Genomic DNA, 18,714 nt, shown 5'->3' on the forward strand with positions numbered 1-18,714 from the left:
TTGTGGAAGTGGATCATGGAGGAACGAAGGAGATTTCTGAGGAGATCAGAAAGAGTTGTTGATGCTCATCAGGCTGGAAAATGTTACAAAACATCTGTAAAGAGTTTGGACTCCACCAGTCCACAGTGTGGACAAATGGAGGAACTTCAAGAGCATTGTTCTCCTCCCCAGGAGTGATGGACCAACAAAGATCACTTCAAGTGTGGAATAGTCAGCGAGGTCACAAAGGAGCCCAGAGTAACTTCTAACAGCTGAAGGTCTCTCACATTAATGTTGATGTTCATGAGTCCACCACCAGGAGAACATTGAACAACAATGGTGTTCATGGCAGGTTGAAGGAGAAACCACTGCTCTCCAACAAGAACATGGCTGCTCGTCTGCAGTTTGATAAAGATCACGTGGACAAACCAGAAGAATGTTTTGTGGACGATGAGACCAAAATAGAACTCTTTAGTTAACATGAAAAGTTTTATGTTTGGAGAAACTCTGCATTCCTGCAGAAGAACCTGATCCAATCTGTGAAACATGGTGGTGGTAGTATCATGGTTTGGGCCTGTTTTGCTGCATCTGGACCAGGACTTCTTGTCATCATTGATGGAACAATGAGAATTGTAAAGAAAAGTGTCAGAACATCTGTCCATGAATCTCCAGAGAAGGTGGGTCACGCAGCAAGACGATGACTCTAAACACACAAGATGTTCTACCAAAGAACGGTTCAAGAGGAATAAAGTTCACGTTGTGGAACGACCAAGTCAAAGTCTTGACCTTAATCCAATCCAGATGTTGTGGAAGGACCTGAAGCAGCAGTTAATGTGAGGAAACCACCAACATCCAGAGTTGAAGCTGTTCTGTACGGAGGCGTGGACTCAAGTTCCTCCAAGGTGACCAGGACTCAACAGTTACCAGAAAGGTTTAGCTGCAGTTACTGATGCGCAGGGGGTCACACCAGATACTGAAAGCAAAGGATCACATACTTTTACCACTCAGATATGTAATATTAAATCATTTCCCTCGATAAATAAAAGACCAAGTATAACATTTTAAACTCATTTGTTTAACTGGGTTCTCTTTATCTACTTTTAGAACTTGTGTTAAACTCTGATGAAGTTTTAGGTCAAATTTATGCAGAAATACAGAAAATTATAAAGAGTTCAAACTTTGAAGCGCCGCTGTATAGCAACAGATCCCTTCTATCGTAAGGAGATCTCCCATGTGCATCAAAATACATCATTTGTGATTTAAATTCCAGAGAGTGCTCAAAGATTGAGCAGGGTTTGAAACGTCGGAGAATTCTGCGACTAATTCAAGAAGAAATCGTCTCAAATGTTTTGAGCTTGTAAAAAAATGTAAATGACAAGACCGTGAGCCTCTGCGACTCAAAAGAAGTGAAGACACCCCCCCCCCCCCCCAACATTTTGAGACCTTTTTTGGGGGGGGGGGGTCAGATGACCTAAAAGTCTCTTTACATGTACAGAGGCTGAAGAGAAAAGCTAGATTTAAAAGTTCAGAACCACAGTTTGTAGGTGTGTTACCACAGGTGGAATTAAGCAGAATGAAAGTCCAGATGCCCCCCCCCCCCCCCCCACACACACACACACACACACACTCTGTTCTGTCAGTACACACAGTTTGATTAATGAACAACAGAATGTTTGTTTTGGGGTGTAACGCACCGTCAAAGTTCAGTAGTTGCTCTGAGAACATTTTCGTGTTACTTATTCAGGGCAGCGCCGTCCTTTCAGCCCGTGCACGGCCCGACCCGACCTGGAGTCCCGGCCGGGCCAAAACGATGCGCTGGGTGGGCGGGCCGTGTCGGTCTGTGGCTGTGGTGCAGTTTTATGAATCATACAGCACAAATAAAACTAAATAAGAATACACAGTATGAAGCTGTGTTAATGTACTTGTTGAGGAGGAGGCAGGTCCGATCGGCCGATTCAAAGAGGTTAAAAAAATGTCCAGTTAGGCTCCGATGGATCCGCTGACCACCCGCCACTTGTCTCCTCCCCTGCTGTCGTCTGAATGAAGGAAGTAGCAACACCTACAAGCCAAAGCGAGCAGCACGTTCAATTGAAATGGTCCTGTTCTATATTTTTACAAATGATTTGGCTCTAAAAATCTTTTGTTCATCTGTAAAGTAACCCATCTTTACAGTTGTTGTTTTTTAGGTTATTCTTTTTTTTTTTTTGTATGTTAATGTTCATTTGGTGAAACAAGAAATCTTATGTCCTTTCTTTGAAATATGTTTTTAAAATATCATGTCAAACTGATTTGCTTACACAAGCAGTAAAAGCTTAATTAAAAAAATAAATAAAATTCTGGTTCGGGCCTGTAATTACAGTTAATCTGTCGGGTCCAGGTCGGGCTGGGGAAAAAAAAAAACCCTCCGAGGCCGGGCCAGATTTTTTTATGCCTGAATGCAAGTTTAGTGTTTCAAGTTTGAATTTGTTTTCATGAACTCTTGTCATTTAAGTTCACAAGCTAACATTCAAGTAAAGTAAAGGAATGTAAACTTTCTGTCCTGTCAGACTGCAAACCTGAAGTAGCCATGGCCATGCTGTGCTGGGCGTACACGGACGAGTTGGAGCTCAGCGAGGACGACGCCTTTCTAATTGACCTGATGAAGCTGGCCAACCGCTTCCAGCTCCAGCTGCTCCGAGAGAGGTTGGAGCCAGTCTTTGTCGCTGGTCGCAGGATAATCGGCTGCAGACCTTTTTTTTTTACAATGTGTATTAGTAAAATCAAATGAATCTGTTCTTCTGCCTAACAGGTGTGAAAAAGGTGTGATGTCTTCGGTGAATGTTAGGAACTGCATTCGCTTCTACCAAACAGCGGAGGAGTTAAATGCCTCCACCTTAATGAATTACTGTGGGGAGATCATAGCCAGTCACTGGGTCAGTACCTTCAACACCATCCAGGAAACTGAAGGCCTGACAAGATGGTTGAACTGCTGGATCCAACGTTGTTTTTAGCCCTAAAAACTACAGTTTTGTTGTTTTTCTTCAGAAACCATCAACACTTTAACATCTGTTGTGTTTTTTTTTTTAATGATTATTATTTTGTTATGGATCAGATCAGTGTCCTTTCACAAGTTCCATCTCTTTCTAAAAAAATCTCACCAAATTTAGATGCAAATTTCCTTCACTTGTCGAGTATATTTCAGGTTAGAAATTATACTGTTAGTTCGTTTGCTGCCACAGCAGCAACAGATGACTTTGAGACATTAGCGTTCTGGATTTGCACGTATATATTTTGTCTCAAGGGTGGATTGAATAAATTTAGGTGATGTGAGCTTCCATCCGTCTGGTTTTTCTCATCATTTACTTAAAAAAAACATATAAAAAAAAAAGGGATTTATGGAATTAACCAGAATATTACATTGTTTTCATTTTTTTTTTTGTTGGTTGGATCATATTTGTGTTATTTTATTTATTTATTTATTTATTTATTGGATCCTCATTAGTCATTGCTGTAACAGTGGCTACTCTTTCTGGGGTCCACATCACAAAAAAAACAAAAAACATTTAATACAAAGACAGTTACACACACTTAATATAAGATTAGTTACATAGCACAATATGATAATTAGTTCATAAATGTGTAATTATAACACTTTATATAATAAAATAATTGAGCGGGGCTCTTTAAAAAGCTCTAGCAGTTGTTAATTTAACAAAGATGAAGGAAGAGAGTTCCAGGTTTTCATCCCTCTAAAAATATCAGTCTTTTGTCCAGCATTCCTGTTGCATGGTGGAAGAGTACAATCAAAGTCGATTATATAAAACATTTGGTATTTTAGATACCACGACGTTTCTAAAAAAGCATAAAATGGCAATTTCAACCTTGCTTTTTATGTTATGACTATTATTTTTAGATTATTCCTTTCTGTTCATGTTTGACTCTTTTTTTTTTTTTCATTGACTGCCTTTCATCAGGATGATCTACGGAAAGAAGATTTCAGTACCATGAGTGCCCAACTTCTGTACAAGATGATCAAGTCTAAAACGGAGTTTCCTCTCCATAAAGCCATCAAAGTGGAGCGTGAAGATGTGGTCTTTCTGTATCTCATTGAGATGGATTCACAGGCAGGCTTTTAAATCATTTATTTATTGCCTTCTTACAGAAATAAAGACGTACGCTTTACTGAGAAATAAATCCTTCTTTCCTGTTTCTACTGCTCCCCCCACAGCTACCAGGCAAGTTAAACGAACTGGACAATAATGGTGACCTTGCACTGGACCTGGCGCTCTGCCGTAAACTGGAAGGCATCGCCACCACTCTGGTGAACAGCAAAGCTGATGTGGACATGGTGGACCAGAGTGGCTGGAGCCTCCTGCATAAAGCCATCCAAAGAGGTTAGGAGTGATGCTTTCTGCCCACCTTTGTGTGTTTCATTATAGTCTGTTGGTAAAAAGTTTTCACTTTACAGTATTTCAAAGCATTTTGTTTGCACTGAGTTACTGAACATTACCTTGATTGATCAAATAAAATGTTTTAATTTGTGACACTTGATTTTTCTTCCTTCTTTCAGGTGATGAATTTGCCTCCATCTTCCTGGTTCGCCACTCGGCTCAGGTGAATGCGTCCACAGTGGGGGCCGTGGAAACCCCACTTCACTTGGTCTGTTCATTCAGCCCCAAGAAACACTCTGCAGAGGTGATGAGCAGCATGGCGCGGATCGCAGAGGCTCTGCTCAAAGCTGGAGCCAACCCCAACATGCAGAACAGCAGAGGCAGGTAGGTCACGTGACCCAACGTTTGAGTCTCTTTGGGTTCTTCACGTGTTTAACGTCGGTGCAACACACGATGGTGCTTCAGCTGTGTCTTTTGCCCTCTTTAGGACTCCATTACATGAAGCTGTGGCGTCTGGGAACGAGGCAGTGTTCAACCAGCTGCTGCAGTGCAAACAGTGAGTTATGATCCGTCTTTGAATTAATCGGTTAATTTGACGTATAATTTAACAGTGTGATCATGTTTCGTTCATTTCATGGTTCCTTAACTGGCATTAAGGACATTTGTAACCCTGCCTAGCTGAACTCATTTGTTCATGTTCAGGCTTGACCTGGAACTGAAGGACCATGAAGGCAGCACAGCTCTGTGGCTGGCACTGCAGCACATCACCATATCTTCGGACCTCGCAGTAAACCCATTTGAGGACGACGCACCGGTTGTGAACGGCACCTCGTTTGACGAGAATGGCTTCACAGCTCAGCTCATTAAGAGAGGGAGCAATCCTGACGCCCCTGACACTGCCACAGGTGCTGTTCTGTAACAGTTGTATTGTAGTTGATCATCTGACACATGTACCGTACTTGCCACCGTACACGTCGCACCGCCGTATAAGTCGCATCAGTTCAAATATGTCTAATAAAGTGGGGGGAAAAAACATAAATAAGTTGCTTCGCCATATAAGTCGCATCTATTACGCGTCACCGCTGACAACCCAGAAATGTGGGCCGGTGTTGTGCCAAAAATCTATTGGCTGCCAAATGCTGGCCGCAGGAGCATGCACGGGAGGACTTTAACAAGAAATTCACAAAATTAATACTTAAAAACAATTATTTGTTTGCTTGACATTATAGCAAAGGTGTGTCTTAGTTGAACTTTTCCTTAATAAATTCACTTTAATGGTCAAATCAGCTACATGTCACCTGGGCGGCTTGCCAAGTGTCTCATTAATAGCCACTTTTACCTATTAATGAGACACTTGGCTTGCCATATGACTCTAGGGCCCTCTAGTGGTTGAAAATTGTATTGTTCAATATTTTCTTTGTCGGAATGAATAAAATCGTCAGATCTCAGCCAAAAATTGGGATATAAGTGTGGAGAAAAACATAAATAAGCCACTTCACTGTATAAGTCGCAGGGCATTCAAAAAGGTGCGACGTATACATCGAAAAATACGGTATATCTTCATCTCCCTTTACTCCTTACAGGAAACTGCCTTATACAAAGAGCAGCTCTGACAGACAACGAGGCAGCTGCTCTTTTCTTAGCAACTCATGGGGCAAAGGTCAACCATGTTAACAAATGGGTACGTACAAACGTTTGAATGTTGCATGAACAAAACAACTGCAGAGTTTCAGAACTGTAGTGGACAGGTGTTATGTCTGTAGAACAGGTTCAGTTCTGAGCTTTATTACAGAAACCTTATATTGATTAATAATATGATGCCTAACAAATCAATGTTTATGACCTTCCATCCATCCATTATCTTTACCCGCTTCTTCCATTTTGGGTCACGGGGGTCGCCGGTGCCCATGTCCAGCAATCACTGTGAGAGGGGCGGGGGTACACCCTGGATGGGTCGCAAGTCCATCACATGGAGACAAACGAGACAAACAACCATTCACTCTCTCACTCACACCAAGAGACAATTTAAAGTTACCAATCAGCCTAACATGCATGTTTTTGGTCTGTGGGAGGAAACCGGAGCACCCGGAGAAAACCCACGCACGCACGGAGAGAGCATGCAAACTCCACCCAGAAAGGCCCCTGGACCGGGGTTTGAACTGGGGATCTGCTCGCTGAGAGGCAGCAGCTCTACCAGTTGCTCCACTGTGCTGCCTGTTTGACCAGTGGCATAATTTTTAATAATGCAGATGTTTTACTAGCAGCTATAAAGAAAAACAGTTGCGTCAATTTTTTCAAATTTTATTTTATAACTTTTTTTTATATTATGCCTATTGATTCATAATGAATGACAAATAAATCTGAACTTCTAAACTTTCACACATCAGCATTTAAGTCAAATAGGATGAAATGCATCCTGAATCCCATGACCTGTGTACAGGGTGAGAGTCCCCTTCATACAGCGTGTCGGTGTGGCCTGGCCAGTCTGACAGCCGAGCTGCTCCAGCAGGGGGCTAACCCCAACCTTCAGACCCAGAAGGCTCTGCCTGACGACACCCATGGCGTGGCTCTGCAGACCCCGCTCCACATGGCCATTGTTCACAACCACCCAGATGTTGTCTCTGTCATCTTGGAGCAAAAAGGTCAGCAAAAGTTTTGATAGCTTTACAAACCAATTACAGAGTTAAAAACTGTTGGGTAATTTCTAATTTATCTTACTCTTTGTTGTCTTAATCGTACATGAACATCTTTAAATAAAAATGATGTATTTATTGTTCTCTTGCAGCCAATGCACTTCATGCCACCAACAACTTGCAGATCATTCCAGATTTCAGTCTCAAAGATTCCATGGACCAGACCGTCCTGGGCTTGGCCCTGTGGACAGGTAGACAACAACAATAGAGACTAAGTAAAGCATGCTTCTTTCTGTACTGTCAGAGTATTTTTCCAAGTACATTCTGTCCTCGTTCTAGGTATGCACACCATAGCAGCTCAGCTGCTGGGCTCAGGGGCTGCTATCAACGACACTATGTCCAACGGACAAACCCTTCTGCACATGGCCATCCAAAGGCAGGACAGCAAGAGTGCCCTTTTTCTTCTTGAACATCAGGCAGATATCAACGTCAGGTAATACCAGGAATCTGTTCAAGTTATGAAGTACGTTGTTTATTTAGCTTTTTTTATTTACAGTAATTGACATTTCCACAATTTGAGATAAGCATATAAATGAGACTTGCATTTTATCATGTACCCGTGTGCAAACTTTATTTTCCTCTTGGAATGGGTTTGTGTCGGCACATTACAAAGTTCTCTTTAGTCTTCTGTTGAAGATGCAGCATGGCTGTAACATTAAGGCCACAGGTCTGATGTCTCTCTTGAGACTTTAAAAAAATCCTCCTATCAGAACAAAGTCTGTTTTAGGTAGGGACACCTCAAAGAAACTGTGTAGGATTTTCTTTTCCAAGTATGATCTATGCAAACCTTGTATGTTGAAATCTAAGCCATAGATTGTTTTAGGTAGACTTTGGACCGGAACCCAGAAGTTGAAGCTGAAAGGGGACCAGCTTTCCTGCAGGCTGATTCTAGTGCAAGTTTTAAGTTATGTTCCCTCCTTGCAAGTGAATTGATCAGTACCATCCATCCATCAATCCATTATCTTCCGCTTGTTCTGAAGTCAGGTCACGGGGGCAGCAGCTTGAGCAGGGAGGTCCAGGCATCTCTTTCCACAATGACCTCTTCCATTTCTTCTGGGAGGACCCTAAGGTGTTCCCAGACCAACCAAGAGACATAGTCTCTCCATTGTGGCTTGGGTCTTCCCAGGGTCTCCTCCCAGTCGGACATGACCAAAGCACCTCCCTAAGGAGGCGCCCAGGAAGCATCATTACCAGATGCCTGAACTACCTAAACTGGCTCCTCTCCAAGTGGAGGAGCAGTGGTTCTACTCAGTCTCTCCTGGATAACTGAACTTCTCTCCCTGTCTCTTAGGGAGAGTCCAGCTACCCTGCAGAGGAAACGAAAGTTACTTGTATAACTACGGTTCTATGAATCACAGATGACCGCCAGAGGGTGGTGCTGAAAGCACTGAATGTTCCCTTCGTGCATGCACTGTTTGAGTAGTAATACCAACGAAGTCACAAGTGTGACACGGTTGACCAATCAGAGGCTATATAACCTGGCGTCATCCGCGGCTCTGTTCCTACAGAATCTTCTTGTGGAATGCAAGGATTCTGAGTGACAGAGAAGCTCTGGCGGTCATTCGGGATTTATAAAACCGTAGTTACATACGTAACTTTCATTCTATTTCATCCCTACTGACCGCCAGAGGGCGGTGCTGAAAGAACTGAATGACTAATACCAACGATGTCACAAGGAATCCTGAGCACACACCTCCCTGAGGAGGCCCAGAGGACCCTTGCAGAAGACCCTGGCCCAGGGGATGAGGGGTGGCCACGTTAACTCTGTAAAATCTGGTGACGTGCTTGGGGAAGCCCATGATGCGGCAGCACATATTGCTTTCATTGGAACCCCTCTCAAGGCAGCCCAGGAAGTAGACATGCTCCTGGTAGAGTGTGCCTTCATGTCGACCGGCAGGGGGCTGTGCCCTGCGGTGTAGGCGTGGCAGATGACATCCATTGGGAGAGGTGCTGTTTGGAAAGAGGATAGCCTAACCTAGGGCCTCTGTAAAACACAAACAGCTGGCCTGAACACCATATAACGGCAGTAACTTTTTTCATTCATTCGACCTTTATTTAAACAGATAAGTCACATTGAGCCTCAAAGACTCATTTACAAGTAAGACCTATTTGGACAGACAATAAAAGTGGTAAACTGGGCACATGAAGATATTAAAAAAACACCTCGCACAAACAAGCAAATAGTGACAATGAGTTCTGATAAAGATGTAATAATCAGCCAATGTCCTCCGGTGAGATCCATAAACATTCTCGAGGTATGTCGAGGAATAGCCAAGAATAACGACTATGAGAATCCAAGAGTCCTGAAATGATGACACAAAGTTTATTCAGCTGGTTTCATCTGGTTATCAGTTGGAAATTCCTCGGGGGAGGGGGAGGGGTGTGTGTGAGCGTCAGATCACATGTTCTCCAGGCAAATTCAGATAAGATGACCTTCAAGCCCAGCCAAGGGAGCCAAATTCAGATAAACACACAGTTGTTTTGGGGACAGGCAGAACTTAATGACATCTACCTTGAGTCTGTGTTGGTCTGCTCAGTTCCGAAATGTCCAAATTACATGGCCACACCGATGGAACATGACTGAGTAAAATCCCAGAGATCTGAACCATTCTGCCCAAAGCATTTGAGTCTGGTTACTCGAGACACGAACAAAGGCAAGCAGCGTGATCAGTTCCAAATTTGCTGCCAACGACTTCCTTGATTGTAGATAAAACCAGCAACCAGCCGAATACAAAAAGCAAGAAACGGTTATCATAAATCCAATTAAATATGTGTCCTTAAAATCCACAAATGGCAGCAGAGATAGACATATCATCAAGTCTTCAAGTCAATGAGATATCCAGCTGCGTGCATGCCAACAGGGCAAATCGGCTCGCCTAAAGCCTGTCTTCTCTTCGAGGAAATGTAAATTGAGTTGAGGGACCAACTGATCAAAACAGGTCCATAATTATGGTTTGGAAGATATGCAAGAAACGCTCAGAAGCAGTTTCACAGACAGACAGACAGAGCAGCAAAGCAAAGCGGAGAGGGAGAGGAGAAGCGTCCGATCTCGGCAAGAGCAATTGGTGAACTGCAACATATGTCTCTAGTGCTTTCACTAGGCACAATAATCCAGACCCCTTGCCAGGTGTAGGCTGAAAACGTGCCAGCCTCAACGATTGGTTACATTTAGAGTGAGATAACACCTTTGGTACAAATGCAGTGTTTGGCCACAAGGTAGCGTCAGAGCCCTCAGGGCCCCACCTGAGACATGAGGAGCTAAGAGAGCATGTAGCTCGCCGACCCTCTTGCTGAGGCCATAGCCAACAAAAAGGTCGTCTTACACGAAAACCACTTGGGGTCCGCCTGCATCAGAGGTTCGAACGGAGGGCAGTACAGAGCTTCGAGAACCAAGGGCAGATCCCAACCTGGTGCTCATAGAGCTGTCGGCGGGTACAACCTACGGGCACCACTCAGAAAAGAGAGACTTGATCATGGCTCCCCACCGTACGGCCATCGATGTCGGCGTGATTAGATGATATTGCCGCTACATAAACTGTAAGCGTCGAAGGAGAGCAACCCTTACTAAGGAGAGACTAGAGAAACTCCAGAATGGTGGGTACTGTACAGGAGACTGGATCCTCATTGTGATCAGAACACCATTGGGGAAAACAGATACCACCTGTTTTCGTACTGCTGATGAGTAGAGGGTGCCCCGGTGCCCAGGATGATGCACTTGACGGGGCTCGAAACTCCAGTCAGCTGCTGTCCTAGCCTTGTAGTGGCCACACCCACAGCCGGAGATGTTGAGGATTGGGGTGCCATATCAGTCCCCCCAATTGAGACAGCAAGTTCCTCCTGGTCGGCAGACACCATGGGACGCCTTGACATAGACTCCATAGCAGTGGGAACCATGGTCATGCTGGCCAATACGGAGCCACCATCAGCATCCTGTGGCCCTCCTCGAGGATTCCCTGAAGGATCGGCCAAATTAGAGAAAGGAGTGGAAAGGCATATAGGAGGACCCTTAGCCAAGGATGGGCCAATACGTCCTGGCCCAGCGCACCCGACGCCCCGGGAGTGGAGTACCATAGGGGACACTGAGTCGACTGCTCTGTCACAAACAGGTCTACCTTTGCCTGACCAAAATGGTCCCAGATCATCAGCACTATGTCGCTGTGGAAGGACCACTCTCCCAGAGCAGACCCATAGTGGGAGAGAAAGTTTGCGACCCGACTGTGTTGCCCTGGTAAATATGCCGCCCGCAGGGTGGACAGGTGAGGAAAGGCCCATTCCAAGGTCTCTCTGGACACAGTCAGAATTGTGCTGACCTGTTGCTCCCCTGGTGGTTGATGTGGTAGACAACAGAGGTGTTGTCTGACCGAATGAGAACATGCCCCACCTTCCAGGTGGGGCAAGAAGTACCTGATTACCAAATGCACTGCACGCAGCTCCAGCACCTTTATATGGTTGGAGCAGTCCTTTGACCCCAGCTGCCCTGAACCGCTCTGCGTTGTCACTCAGCGCCCCATCCCATGGATCTGGCATCTGTCGTGACCGCTTCCCTGCGACACACTACCACTCCCATGGGGACACCCCTGGACAAATAATCTTCGTCCCTCCATGGAGTCTGGGCATGAAGACATGGCCATGTCACTGCGAGCTTGTGATGCCTGTGCAGCCTGGCATCCAGGCAAAAGCTGTTGAGCCACCTCTGCAAGGGGTGAAGTGACAGTGGGCCAAAGGGCACCACCCGAGTGACTGACATCAGTTTGCCTAGTAGCTGCTGGAAGGCAACGTAGGGGAGCTGCCTGCCTAGCCTGAACTGATTGACCAACTGGAGTATGCCGCCCACCCTTTGAGCGGATGGACAAGCTCTCATAGAGGGTGAATCCAGAACTATCCAAGAAAAGTGATCGTCTGGGAAGGGATCAGGCAGCTCTTCTCCAGGTTGACATTATGGCCCAACTGGGACACATGAGCGAACAGGCGATTCATGTCGCGAAAGGCACAGGCCCGAGACGGGGCGCAGAGAAATCAATTGTTTAGTACAGCAGAACCATCACTCCGTAGGCCTGCAGAGGAGAGAGGGCTGCCTTCACGCACTGAGTGAACACCCTCGGGGAGAGAGGGAGCCTGAATGGGAGTACCCGGAACTGCCAGTGATGACCCCGATAGGCAAACCTGAGAAAGTGGCGATGTTCTGCCACAATAGGCACATGAGAATAAGCATCTTTCAGGTCTATAGACGTGAACCATTCTCCCCTCGTGATATTCAAGCTGTCACGAGGGGACATCATGAGCATGTTGGATGGCAAAACCCTTAGGTACTGGTTAAGTCCCCTCAGATCTAAAAATGGGACGAAACCCGCCGTCTAGACCAACCGGTAAACTGAGAGCTTTGCCTTACAGCTCAGCTCTCCCTTCACCACAACGGACCGGCACAGAGTCCGCAATACTGCAGATGCTGCACAGTCTGTCAATCTCACAATCCATTCTTCCCTCATTCGTGAACAAAACCCCGTGATACTTGAACTCCACTTGAGGCAGAACCTCACCCTCAACCTGAAGACAGCAGTCCACCTTGATCAATACCCGTGTTTAAAAAAAGAGAGAAGAAAAGACGAGACATCGACCCACTGTAGGTGGGACCTAAACCCCCACATCCTGAGCACACAGGCTCTGGTACACAAAAGACAACATGGTTGTGCCCATAAACTCGGTCCTGCTGGCTTTGATTTACCAACAGTGAGAGAAGGCAAGGACATTTGGTTTAATAATTTAAACAGTCTAGGCTTTAAGGATGAAAATCCTTAAATGAAAATTAACACAATGGATGTTGTGAATATTGAGGACAGTATAAATAAAATACTGCGGTGGAGAAATGTATGTGTTATTTATGGAGTGATGTCTTCTAACAGAACCCAGGAGGGACAAACGGCTCTGCAGTTGGCCATCAGTAACCAGCTGCCTCTGGTGGTAGATGCCATCTGCACAAGAGGGGCTGATATGTCGGTGATGGATGACAAAGGGGACCCTCCATTGTGGCTGGCCCTTGAGAATGGCCTGGAAGATATTGCTTCTACATTGGTAAGAAAGAAAATAAATAACTGTGTGATGAATTGCAAACATACAAACATTTTAAAAATCATACTTCAGAATTAAGTTTTTATATTTTTGTCTTCAGTCTTTGGTTTAGGTGTGATTTTTATTTTTTTAATCATTTGTGATTACTAAAACATTTAAAATGCTCTGTTTTTGAACACAGTTCTGCTTGCATCAAAAGCTGTATAATTTTCTTATATGTTCCAAGCATAGTGGACATTTTTAACTCCTTTTTCTCTCTCGTTGATACAACATCCTCTGAACTGTCTGTAAAAGTGTCTCAGAACAGACAGGAGCAATACAAGAACATTTATGCAACAGTGTTAAAAATCTTAAATGGATGCAAGAGAACAAACCAACAATCAAATATAACAAAATGTTAGGTCACCGAATAACTTTATTAATCATAAAGCTAGATGGGAACGATTGCCAAATAATTAACAGAATGATTTGCTTCAATTTACTGATGTGAATTGCAGGAAATATTTTTTTACGTTAATTTGCACAAACTCCACTAAATTTCTCGGTGCGTGGCAAAATAAGGAATGATCTGGATGGTGACATTAAAAAATAATTGTTCAGTTTAAGAAATGTTTCATGAAAAACAATGGATTTTATAGAAATATGAACTATTTAATTTTATTGTTTGCAGCTGATTTAGTCTTGCGTTTCATTTGTGGATGGAGGTTGAATTAGGAATGGGTTTCTGCAATTCTTTTTATTTTAGAAAGTAAAGTTTAAGACTGACTCATGACTCGGGTGTCGTTTTCTTTTAAGGTTTGTGTTTGTAGATTAGCTCTTTGTAAATTGAAATTAATAAAACAAGTATTTTGAAGGAAATGGATAAAATAATTGGCAGTAATATATCAGCTGTTGATACATTACATCTTGCCTTCAACAATTTAAATTAAAACAAATAAATTAAATTGTTTACAGCTTAATAATTCTGTTGCCTTCATGAGCGGCTGAGTAAAATGTCTGTTTTTAAGGACTTTTTTGTTTCTGTAAATTTTAAGCAGGTGTTTTTTTTTATTTGGACTGAGGTTGTTTGTGCCCGTTAGGTCCGACATGGTTGTGACGCCACCTGCTGGAGCGTGGGGCCCTCTGGCTGCCTGCAGACTCTCCTGCACAGAGCCGTGGATGAGAACAATGAGGTCTCTGCTTGTTTCCTCATTCGCAGGTCTGCTGCTTTTTCTCACACATTTCCACATATTTCCATGAGCTGAGAGTCCTTGTTGTCTGAACCAAATTTTAATATAAGTACGCACACAATACGCGTTATGGCACTGACTAATCTTAAATAAAATGGTAGTTTTCTGATTTATTGCTAAGATTCTCATTCTGTTTTGATAAAAACATTTAGGAGTACAGTCTTAAATGAGCTGAGGCTGAGTTGTTCAGCACTGAAACAAGCCGCTCGTCTGTAAACTTGGTGGTGAAATGGTCGTGTTGATCTGACTGACTGCTCTGTGCATGTGTAGTGGTTGTGACGTGAACAGCTCCAGGCAGCCCGGTCCAAATGGGGAAGGAGACGAAGAAGCCCGAGATGGACAAACGCCCCTCCACCTGGCAAGCAGCTGGGGACTGGAGGAGGTGGTGCAGTGCCTTCTAGAGTTTGGAGCCAATGTTAATGCACAGGTTGGCCACATCAAATAAACCTGATACTTGGTTTTCTCCATGAAGCTGTTAATAAAACGTTAATAAAAGCTGAAGTATCGTGGACACAGATGCACTTTGAAGCTGTTTGTGCTCCTTTATGTCAGGATGCAGAAGGCAGAGCTCCCATCCACGCTGCCATTAGCAACCAGCACAACGTCATCATACAGCTGCTCATTTCTCATCCCGACATCCGGCTCAACATTCGCGATCGCCAAGGAATGACTCCGTTTGCCTGTGCCATGACGCACAAAAACAATAAGGCTGCAGAAGCCATACTGAAGAGGGAGCCAGGTGCTGCCGAACAGGTGACACAGGAAGCAAGGCTCTGGCTCCGTAGCACTGAGAGCTAACAGCTTTAATCTGTTGTAACTTCACACTTGTGTTTCTGTCCAGGTTGACAACAAAGGGCGGAACTTCCTCCACGTTGCTGTTCAAAACTCAGATATTGAGAGTGTCCTGTTCCTCATCAGCGTCCAAGCGAATGTGAACTCCAGGGTTCAGGATTCAGCCAAGCTCACGCCGCTCCACCTGGCGGTGCAGGCTGGCTCTGAGATCATTGTCCGCAACTTGGTAGACACCCCTTTGAGTTTCTCCATCTTTTATATTTGATCTGTTTCTGAAAGCACAGCGGCATCCATGTTGTTTTTCTTTGTTTGTTTACTTCAAGTTGCTTGCTGGAGCCAAAGTAAATGAGCTGACCAAACACCGGCAGACAGCACTACATCTGGCTGCACAGCAGGACCTGGCCACTATTTGTTCTGTGTTGCTGGAGAATGGCATAGATTTTGCTGCTGAGGATGAGAATGGCAATAATGGTATGATAATTCACAATTCAATATATTCACAGAATGTTTAATGTTCGTATTTTGATGTTGATCATCGAGCACAGAGACACTTAAGAACCTGTTGGCAGCATGTATTTTATGACTGCTGTACGTGCATGTGCAAAAATAACCTTTCATCATATTGGAAATGGTTGTGGCAAAAACATAATTTTTAAATGTTTGTTTTCTGTATCAGTACAATTTAATTAAGTCCTTATCAGGCCATAACTTTATATAAACATCCTCTGCAACACAGCACATGATTTATTAAAAGCTAAGCAAAACTTCAATTTATTCAGCAGTTCTAAGTTTTCTCTTTGTGTAAAAATATTCTCTGCATGTTTGTTAAGGGAGTGGACTGAACCGATGGTTCAGTTTTTCACATTCTTGCCGTTTGTTTTAAATGTGTATTTAAGAAGTCCAAGTTAATATCCCGATTCATGCTCAATAATCCAGGTAGAAAAATCTAACAAAGTTAAGTCAGGTCCTCTGGATGGATAAAACTAAATAAATAACTAAAATAAACAAATTTAACTGAACAAGTCTTTTGGATAAAAGACGAAACGTTTGACAGCAAGTTAATAATTTAGATATTTTTTGATAAATATTTTATTACATAAGGAACAAAATAATTGAACATTACCTAACTAATGTATAATTTAACGCACTGAACAGGCCTGATGAGTGGGAGTTAGAAACTTTTTGTTTTCTCAAACATTTTTGAAGATTGAGATTTGGCCCGTGTGAACTTTCTGAGTTGCCTGATCATGGGAGGACAACAGTCTTCATTGTGGTTCACTTTGATTACATCAGTCTCGCCGCAGACTCCAGATTGTTTGGTTTTCCAGGGTGATGGGCAACAACAGTGAGATCTTTAATGATGCGTTTCATGGCATTGTGTTGCCAAACACCTGAAGACCATAAAGCTGACCAACCTTCTGCTTCTAAAGAGGAGCTCAGACATAACGATGATCAGATCATCAGTGCATCTCATCAGCAGCACTTGTCTGCTACTTACCCTCCTTATTCAACTAAATTTAAAGCATCATTTCTGCAGGCCTCTTTGTGAATGAGTCCTCGAGGCTCAATGAGACTAACCTCTATAAATAAAGGTTGAATGAATGAATTAATTCATATGGAAGCAGTGAAGGAAGAAATTAGATTATTTTTCCTCACCCTGTGCTTTTTCTTTTTGGCTCAGTTTTTGTTAAATAAAGCCAATTGCATCATGATGCCTGCTCAATATTCCAAGTAGATAAATCTAACCGGTTCTCTGGACCGACTCTTCTTCCTTGAAACGTTTCGTCTTTTGTCCTAAACTCGTCTTTTGGATCCATCCATTCAGAGTCACCAATCAGTCTAACATGCATGTTTTTGTGGGAGGAAACCAGAGTACCTGGAGAAAACCCACACATGCACGGAGAGAACATGCAAACTCCACCCCGAAAGGCCCAGGGCTGGGATTCGAACTGGCGACCTTCTTCCTGAGATGTGGCAGCTCTACCAGCTGATCCACCGTGCCACCCCCCAGCTTGTTCATATAAAATAAATTCTGTAACATTTGTGAATTTGCTTTTGCTTCTCTTTTAATTTCAAAAGTGTAATTTTCCTCTTTAAACCATTTTGAATGTGAGAAAAAGATCAACCGTCAAGTTTCGGGGTAATACTAAACAAAGGGATGTGCTCTAAATTATGGTCGCGTTATAATTTAAGGCTATTTCTGATTTTTAAAAATGAGTTGTGAAACAAGACATGTCTTTAATTGTTAATGAAACTTCTCCAACATATTGAGGCTTGTAATCTTTTGTCTGCCTCTTGTTTTCCAAGCTCTGCATCTGGCTGTGATGCAGGGCCGCCTGAACAACGTCAGATCCCTTCTCACGGAGTCCAACATTGATGCTGAGGCCTTCAATCTCAGGTATGATCTGTATACTTTTAGTTGAGAACGGAGGCGTAACAGAAGTACAGTTAGAAATGAAGTGTAACATTCATGTGCGCCTGTTCCAGGGGTCAGTCACCAATGCACGTGCTAGGTCAGTACGGCAAAGAAAACGCAGCTGCCATTTTTGAGCTGTTCCTGGAGTGCATGCCTGAATACCCTCTAGACAAACCAGACAACGAAGGGAACACTGGTACCGTAGTTTTACATGCATTTACTTATTTTCTTTATTAATAACAGGTGACTCTTATAATAGACTGAATGTGAGCTGTGCTTTATTACAGTTCTGCTTCTGGCCTACATGAAAGGAAATGCCAATCTGTGCCGTGCCATTGTGAGGGCTGGGGCTCGACTGGGAGTCACCAACAATCAGGGCATCAACATCTTCAACTATCAAGTCGCAACCAAACAGTTGCTCTTCCGCCTTCTAGGTGAGCTTGGCGCTCTATTCCACTCAGGAGTGTTGAGTTGTTTTGAGTGTATCTGAGCCCGTGGTGATGTCTCGGGGGTCATTTCATGACAAATCACCCATCGAGTTGAACTCGACCATCTCAGATTTGGATTAAACTCGACCCATTTGTTCAATGTGATCCCACGAAAGTTTTTAAATTTTTAGGTCAATCGGACCAGCGGTTCCAGAGATACGGCCCCCAAAGTTTCAGATTTTCTAAAATAAAATTGTATTGTCACCAATTTTCGGCCCCAATTATCTCAGGAACTACTGGGTCAATCTTCACAAACTTCATGTCATTGGAAAGAGAATTTAATGAGGATTCCAAACTGGCCTTTTTTTAATTTGAGTATATTAAGGTCTGTTGACCTTTGACCTTTACTATGAACTTGAAATGACAACAAAGTTGTCAAACAGAACTTGAAATTACCTTTCCTAAAATTAAATCCCCTCACTTGTTATCTAAAATGTGTACAATTGTCAAAAGGATAATATTTATTTAGGCGAAATTTTGATTAAATAAATTCCCATCAGCAGAAATGAGCCATAAAATGCATTCTAAATGTGCACGTGTGTGGTGTATCTTTATGGACTAAAATCATGTTGGTTCTCAAGTTTCCCACTCGTTATCTCAAACATATGATTAGTATTTTTTGTTTCGGAGCAATTTCGATTAAGAAAATTTGCATCAGCAGCAGAGCTGGGCGATATATCG

The 18,714-nt window shown here is 43.4% G+C and overlaps 1 protein-coding gene across 1 annotated transcript in view; it reads left to right on the top strand.

Moving 5' to 3' along the window:
* The window catches only part of ankfy1 (ankyrin repeat and FYVE domain containing 1), a 36,112-nt gene that overhangs the window by 4,703 nt on the left and 12,695 nt on the right, over positions 1-18,714 (top strand). Inside the window, exons 4-23 of the mRNA XM_037687589.1 lie at positions 2,526-2,661; positions 2,768-2,891; positions 3,933-4,082; positions 4,187-4,352; positions 4,529-4,733; positions 4,837-4,905; positions 5,052-5,254; positions 5,933-6,030; positions 6,790-6,991; positions 7,135-7,233; positions 7,322-7,475; positions 12,943-13,111; positions 14,188-14,306; positions 14,608-14,764; positions 14,890-15,090; positions 15,179-15,355; positions 15,453-15,600; positions 17,437-17,527; positions 17,617-17,741; positions 17,833-17,979. Coding sequence (XP_037543517.1) covers positions 2,526-2,661; positions 2,768-2,891; positions 3,933-4,082; positions 4,187-4,352; positions 4,529-4,733; positions 4,837-4,905; positions 5,052-5,254; positions 5,933-6,030; positions 6,790-6,991; positions 7,135-7,233; positions 7,322-7,475; positions 12,943-13,111; positions 14,188-14,306; positions 14,608-14,764; positions 14,890-15,090; positions 15,179-15,355; positions 15,453-15,600; positions 17,437-17,527; positions 17,617-17,741; positions 17,833-17,979 — 2,940 coding nt within the window. The remainder of the gene's footprint in view (positions 1-2,525; positions 2,662-2,767; positions 2,892-3,932; positions 4,083-4,186; positions 4,353-4,528; positions 4,734-4,836; positions 4,906-5,051; positions 5,255-5,932; positions 6,031-6,789; positions 6,992-7,134; positions 7,234-7,321; positions 7,476-12,942; positions 13,112-14,187; positions 14,307-14,607; positions 14,765-14,889; positions 15,091-15,178; positions 15,356-15,452; positions 15,601-17,436; positions 17,528-17,616; positions 17,742-17,832; positions 17,980-18,714) is intronic.

The sequence above is a fragment of the Nematolebias whitei genome, chromosome 14 (assembly GCF_014905685.2).
Source record: "Nematolebias whitei isolate Nwh7 chromosome 14, NemWhi1, whole genome shotgun sequence".
Classification (NCBI taxonomy): Eukaryota; Metazoa; Chordata; class Actinopteri; order Cyprinodontiformes; family Rivulidae; genus Nematolebias; species Nematolebias whitei.